The sequence below is a fragment of the Benincasa hispida genome, chromosome 6 (genome assembly GCF_027475165.1).
Source record: "Benincasa hispida cultivar pf3 chromosome 6, pf3_genome.v1.1, whole genome shotgun sequence".
NCBI classification, from domain to species: Eukaryota; Viridiplantae; Streptophyta; class Magnoliopsida; order Cucurbitales; family Cucurbitaceae; genus Benincasa; species Benincasa hispida.
The window spans coordinates 8,919,562-8,926,131 of record NC_143483.1 but is presented as its reverse complement, the minus strand read 5'-3'; the positions used below and the strand labels follow the sequence as shown (position 1 = coordinate 8,926,131).

The 6,570-nt window shown below is 35.8% G+C and overlaps 1 protein-coding gene across 1 annotated transcript; it reads right to left on the bottom strand.

Annotated features, from left to right (window-relative positions):
- Positions 1-4,982: 4,982 nt before the first annotated feature.
- On the bottom strand, positions 4,983-5,447 carry LOC150035404 (uncharacterized). The gene has a single exon (XM_090314305.1). The coding sequence runs from the start codon at positions 5,445-5,447 to the stop codon at positions 4,983-4,985; it is 465 nt and encodes a 154-aa protein (XP_090170431.1).
- Between the last annotated feature and the right edge of the window lie 1,123 nt (positions 5,448-6,570).

The following is a 6,570-nucleotide window of genomic DNA, read 5'->3' as shown; positions in this document are numbered from 1 at the left end:
GCTTAATTAATCATGTGTATTCTATTTTTGTCACATATATTCTTATCGTGTTATGTAAAATTAAAATTAGGACACGATCTTTTCTGCAATGGGTACTCACATATCCTTTCAAGTCTGTAGTTGGACACCCTTTTATTCAAACCACAATCTATTCATAAACATCATACATTGATCATCACTATTCATTAGCCCTTTTGCTAGAAGACCAAAATAAAGTCATGTTTGACAAACATATGTAATATATAAATTCCTTAATGAAAATTTCATACTTAAATATACTTGAAAACATTGGAGCTTCTTACTCACATAAGAGACATTATACTTAAAAATACTTTGAAGACATTGGAGCATATAGCTCGTCAAAGAATAACTCATGATTTGATAGGTTTGAAAACATTGGTTCTTATGGCCAAGCCATACATTCACATACTCTGAGTTAGGGATTAAAGCATGCATTTGGACATTCACCATTTAGCTATTTTTAAGAAATTCATGCTTTAGCTTTCTTTTGAAAACATCGATGCCTTAAGTAAAACATGCGTTCAACACTTAGTTTCCACGAGACTTAATAGTCCACCTACAAACTTTGAGGAAAACTTAACATATTTGAGTAAATGAACTCATCTAAAGCATGCATTGAACTTATTAATAAAACATACTATACTTAGACATTTTTCAACATGCTTAACTTTTAAACTAATAAAAGCATATACTTTAAAATACTTTTAGAGTTAGAAGCCACTCACTCTTAGTTAGCTCCCTTCCTAACCTTTAAGCCTTGAGAATTCCTTAAGCTAATGTACACTTCCTCACTATATAACTAAGTTGGCTGCATGGTCCCTTCTTAGACGAATGGTATGAGTTGGTGTATGGTCTTGCAGCCTCATCTACCTCAACACCAACTTATTCTATCTTCCTCCAAATTTGAGCTTCTAATTCTTCATCAAGAACTCATAATGCTCCAAAAGACCTTAGCCTGCTTCAGTTGTTTTGAACTCAGAGCTTCATCGAGTTTCCTTTACTTTTGGGTGTCCTTTTGGCCAAATATTACCGTGGTAGCCTAGGGATATCTTCTACGCTCAAGGAGCTTCAACTTGGCTAAAAATTCCCTTCTTTTCACGAGCCAAATGGTCAAACCATTTCCTTCTTTCAACCCTTAGTCAACTGCTTGCCTCTTCATCACCTAAATCCTAGGTTCTAATTTCATAGCATATAAATTTCAAAACAAATGGTTGTGGAATATTTTCTTTTGGCTAAGTAAAAATGGCCAAACCGAGCTCCTTCTTGAAGCTCATTTTTATAGAAAATTTTTCATGTTAACAAGCTTCCATAGCTTGCCTTTTGGCCGCCCAGCTGGCTCTCAACCTTTCATGGGTACTCTTCCTTAAACCACCTCATCCTTCATGCAATGTTTGTAACTTGCATCAACCAACTCCTCACCTCCACGCATAGGAATGTATCCCAACTTATGGTTGCACCTCGGCCTCCAGCATATAGCTAGGTTACTCAAGCCAAGTTAACCTCCAAGATAAGCTTCCTTCAATGTATGAAATACCTTATTTCCTTGGCCATTTCTTTTTCTTAAGTCCCCAATGGATGGTAGTCATACATGTTGGGTTTTATATCCTAAAACTCGTGGTTTGTAAAATAATAAAACTTATTCTGAAAATTCAATAAGTTGTTATTGAATATATGTATTACTTATTAGAAATTCAATAAACCTAAAAGTCCATTGACTATTATATGAGTACTTGAACTTTATATGGAGACATAAAAGTGGATCAGGTTCGAGTAAATAGTCAAAATGATCTATAGTATATGAATAAGGTTGGGTGCTTTATTCTGGTAACACTATTGGATGTGGCCTACTCTTTAGTTGTTACAAAGAGTTGTAAAGTGCTACAAATGAAATGATCCTAATTCGTACATATTATGACATGAGGAGTAAGGGTGTCCTATGCATATGAGTTTTGTACAAGATCGGACCACGAAATCAATCACTCTTACTTTATAACGTTGTTTACTGTATAAAACTGACTATTTCAAAGCGATGACCTAGGTAACTTGACCTTAGTCTTGAGTTAACTATGAACTCCTGTTTGTTCGGGATTATCCTTTGATTTGCATGGGTGAGAGTAGTCCAACAACACTGCTCAATAAGCCTTCCATTTTGGGGATAAGACCAGATGAATAGCTGAGGACATAGCCCTGCAAGATGGAATTCACTCCTACCCCATTAGGTTAGCAAAAGTTGCCCCCTTCGCTGATTCTAGGTCTTGAACAAGGGGCCCCACCTCTCATTGACTCAAGAGGGATTCAATTTGTTGATTGGATCACAAATCAATTGTTTATTAGAGGATCAGTGAGACTTAAGGAACAAGAGGTAATTTTGGGGGTAAAATAGAGATTTAGCCCAACCATTATTACGAACAACCTGTGAAGGGTTAACTTACTAATCCGGTTATATCGAGTGGACATAATATATCTATAGTGAAGGGAGTTCAACTATGGGCTTTAGTGGAGTGACCCATTAGTTAACGAATGAGGGTTAATTTGGTCTAATGATTTAGCCAATTGATTTCGGATCATTGGAGGCCATGATCTGTAGGTCTGCGAGGTCTCCTACTAGCTCGTAAATGGATTAGCTTTAAAGTAGTGTGATAAGTTAATTTGAAACATTCAAATTAGAATTAAACTAATTGGAGAATTGATATTTAAATATGATTTAAATATATGAAGGTGGAATTGTGTAAAATTAATTTAATATCATTAAAATTATTTAAATTGTTTAAATAATTATTTATTAATTTTATTAAGAAAATTAATTTATGAAAATAATTTTGTAAAATTAATAATATTTTCAATTTTATAAGAAAAATTGATTTATGAAATCAATTGAAAAATTGAAAAAGATAAAGAAAAACACAAATTGTATTTTTGGTTTTTTCCACAATCATCTTCATAGTTGTTCACATAAAACCCACCATTTTTAGTCTTCAATTACTCCAAGCATGAGCTGCATCTCATGCAACCATCTTCTTTACATGATTGTTTGCAATATATTGAGAAGATTGGAGTGAATTTGAAGCAAGCAATCTGTAGAATTTTTTTGCTAAAAAATTCGTGTGAAGAAGGTGTTCTTCAAATGGGTTGCTGCTATGAGTCCTTTTCCAAATTCCCTTAATTCAAGCTTATTTTGAGTCCTACAACTCAATAGAGATCCAAGAGAATAGTAAGGAAGATCTTGAGGTGGTCTACAACAAGATTTGGAAAACTTTGCAGTTAGAAATCGAGATTTCAAGAGTTTTACAATGGTATGATTTGAAACCCATTTATTTCTGCAATAACATGCTTTAGTTTTTGCTAAAATTAATGAATTAAAGTGCTTATGATCCTTGCTGCTTCCGCTGCTGGCTAATGCAATCCAACAATACCAACACATGATTGCTTTACACCTTCCTAACTCATAAGAGCTTGCTTCATGTCAAACTCATCTCCAAGGATTGCCTTCTCAATGCCTCAACTCCTTTGATCCCTACTCATGAGTTAGGCTTCCCTCGACCATGCCCTTGCTCCCAACACATGGTTCCCTTGCCTTCACTTAGCTTGGCCAACCATCTATTGTCTTTCTCTTATTCATTTACACTCATGACCTACCAAGCTACCTCAGATATGATGCACTCTAATTTCATTGGAGTTACCTTTAACGAATGGTGGCTGCCTCTTGGCAAAACTTAGTAATTCAATTCCATGCTAAGTACCCTTGCGTGCATCAACCTCCTAAAGGATAACTATCCTTATCTTTACTTCAACAATATAACCCTTTCCTTAGCCAACTCAAGCCTTCCTCCTCAAACTTTCCTAAGACCAACACATACCCCAACTTCCACCTCCTAAGTACCTTAAGCCAATCCTTACAAGTCATCTTTCCATGGAAGATCGTTAGGGAGAAGTTTTAGGGTTTATAGAGAAGTAACAACGCAACTATCAAACTTCAAGTTGGTGAAGCAATAATACAACCATCAAACTTGGAGATGAAGAAACAGTAGTGCAACCATCAAACTCGGAGATGGAGAAGCAACAACACGATTCTTGAACTTAGAGATGAAAAGGCAACAATGCAACCCTCGAACTTTGAGATGGGAAAGCAACAGTGCAACCCTTGAACTTGGAGATGGAGAAGTAGCAATGTAACTATCAAACTTCGAGCTGGAAAAGCATCAGTGCAATTCTCAAACTAAGAGATGGAGAAGCATTAATACAACCATCAACTTGGACAGGAAGAAACAGTAACGTGGCCATCAAACTTGAAGATGGAGAAATAGCAAGGCCAACATCTAATTTGGAGACGAAAAAGTAGTAAAGAGGAGTGCACACTTGAATTTGAAGAAACACATGAATCATCCAAACTTGAACTTGAGGAAACATCTTTGTATCCTCCACTCTTGATCTTAAAGACACGACATTGAAGTTTTCAAACTTGAGTTTGAAGATTTTTTGTTTGAACTTGAGCTTGAGATTTTTTTTTTTTTAATAGATTGAACTTAAAGTTTCTTTCAAGCTGCCTACGTACCTTTTATAATGATAAGGATTAAGTCACAACGTAGTTCAACAGAGATTTTATTTTTTATTGGACTAAACTTAAAGTTTCATTCAAGCTACCCACATACCCTTTATAATGACAGGGATTAAGTCATAATATAATTCAAATGTTATTTTTAGCAGGTAAACCTCTTTTTATCCAGCAAGAATTTCCAAATTTGAAGTATACATTACAAAATAAATCTCACCTCTCCCCTCTTCTCTTGTATTTTCTGAGTTGTAAAAAGGAAATCAAGAATGAAGATTAATTTGTTTTTGTCTACTAGGTAAGTAACTGACTTTTGTTGTAGAAGTAGTTGAACTTAAAATAGTTTTATTTTAAGTTAAATGGTCGATTAGTTTTGGTTTTAAAATTGTATACATGTAATAATATAATGACTCTAATTAGAGATATCGGAAGTCAAGCTGTTGGAAAATTGCCTCTCATTATTTGTCACAATTCGATGGGGAATACTGTACTGGTAGATAATGTGAGTACGAATAAAGTGCACTATATTTTCCTTCTTAGCTTCTCTCAAGGCAATGGTTCTTGCCCAACTTGAATAGTAATCTATGGCTACAAGGATGTAAGAATGTCCTGCTGATGACTTAGGTGTTATAGAACCAACAAGATTAAGTCCCCATGCTTCAAAAGGCCATGAAGCTACAGTCGGATGTAGAGGCTCAGGCGGTTGATGAATGAAGTTTGCATGGTATTGACAAAGCTCACACTTCTTTGCATACTCCATTGAATCTTGAATCAACCTTGGCCAGTAATAACCCATTCTCTTTAGTTGGAATTGAAGCTTTGGTCCAGATTGATGACCGCCGCAGACTTCTAAATGCACTTCTTTCAATGCCTTCATTGATTCCTCTTTCCTAAGACACAGAAGAAAGAGCCCTTCAAGGGAGCAACAATAAAAAATTATTTTGTAATAAATGAAGTGAGCAGCATTTCTTCACACCTTAGTTTTATGGCAGAGGTCATCCGGAACCTTTCCATACTTAAGATAATCTATAATTGTTATCACCAGTCTTCCTTATAGGTTAAGCAGACTGATATCACGTTCATTTCTTTGCATTCAGTCTCGGCTGATGGTATAACCTCAAAGAACTCGTTTTAAAGAGATCCTTGAGCGGAAGCAGATCGTCCAAATTTCATTTTGATTCAAAAACAAATTTACAGTAAACATAAAAGATATGAATTTTATATATAAATTACAGTATGCTTTTTATAAAGAAAAAGGGTTCAAGAGATAATACCTTGAAGAACTTTTCTTGTTGTAAATCCCTCGAATGGTCACGAACTCAAACACAACAACAAACTTGAAGACCCTTTTCAAGAACTTTTCGATCCAAAAGTAGATACTACCATAGGGAGCCTTTGGTATTCTCAAGGTGAGAGTCCAGGATGAAGGATCTCATACCGAGAGTTGCATGAGCGGACTTAGATCGCTCCGCTTTCACAGTGACCGAAACATAAACGATATACATTCCATACAAACAGTTATGCATATTAAACTCATAATCGACATGCTCAAAATACAATAAAACACAAGAAAATGGTTCATACCAGATGAAGACATTCTTCGAACAACTGAACTCAAAGTAGCAGAAAACCTCCTACCGATCTACCAGCACCCGATGAGTCTGTCGACTGCAACAGCACGATCCGAACGTACACAAACAATGTCGCAAGGATGACACCACCACGAGAGAAACCCGGGTATCCTCGGCATCAAAAATCCAAAAGACTAGGCTCTGGTGAGTTTGGTAGAGGATGGAGGAAAAGACGTCGTGTAGACGATAAGCAAGTGGAAGATGAACTCTACTATCGTATAGCGGAAATACTTATCAAATAGTAGAGCTACACGATCGTTTAGGAAAAACTGAACGATCGTTTAAAAAAGATGTATACAATCGTTTAGAGAATGCGTGAACTAGATGAACGTTTAGACGAACGAGCTTCTATCATATAAGCTCTCGCGA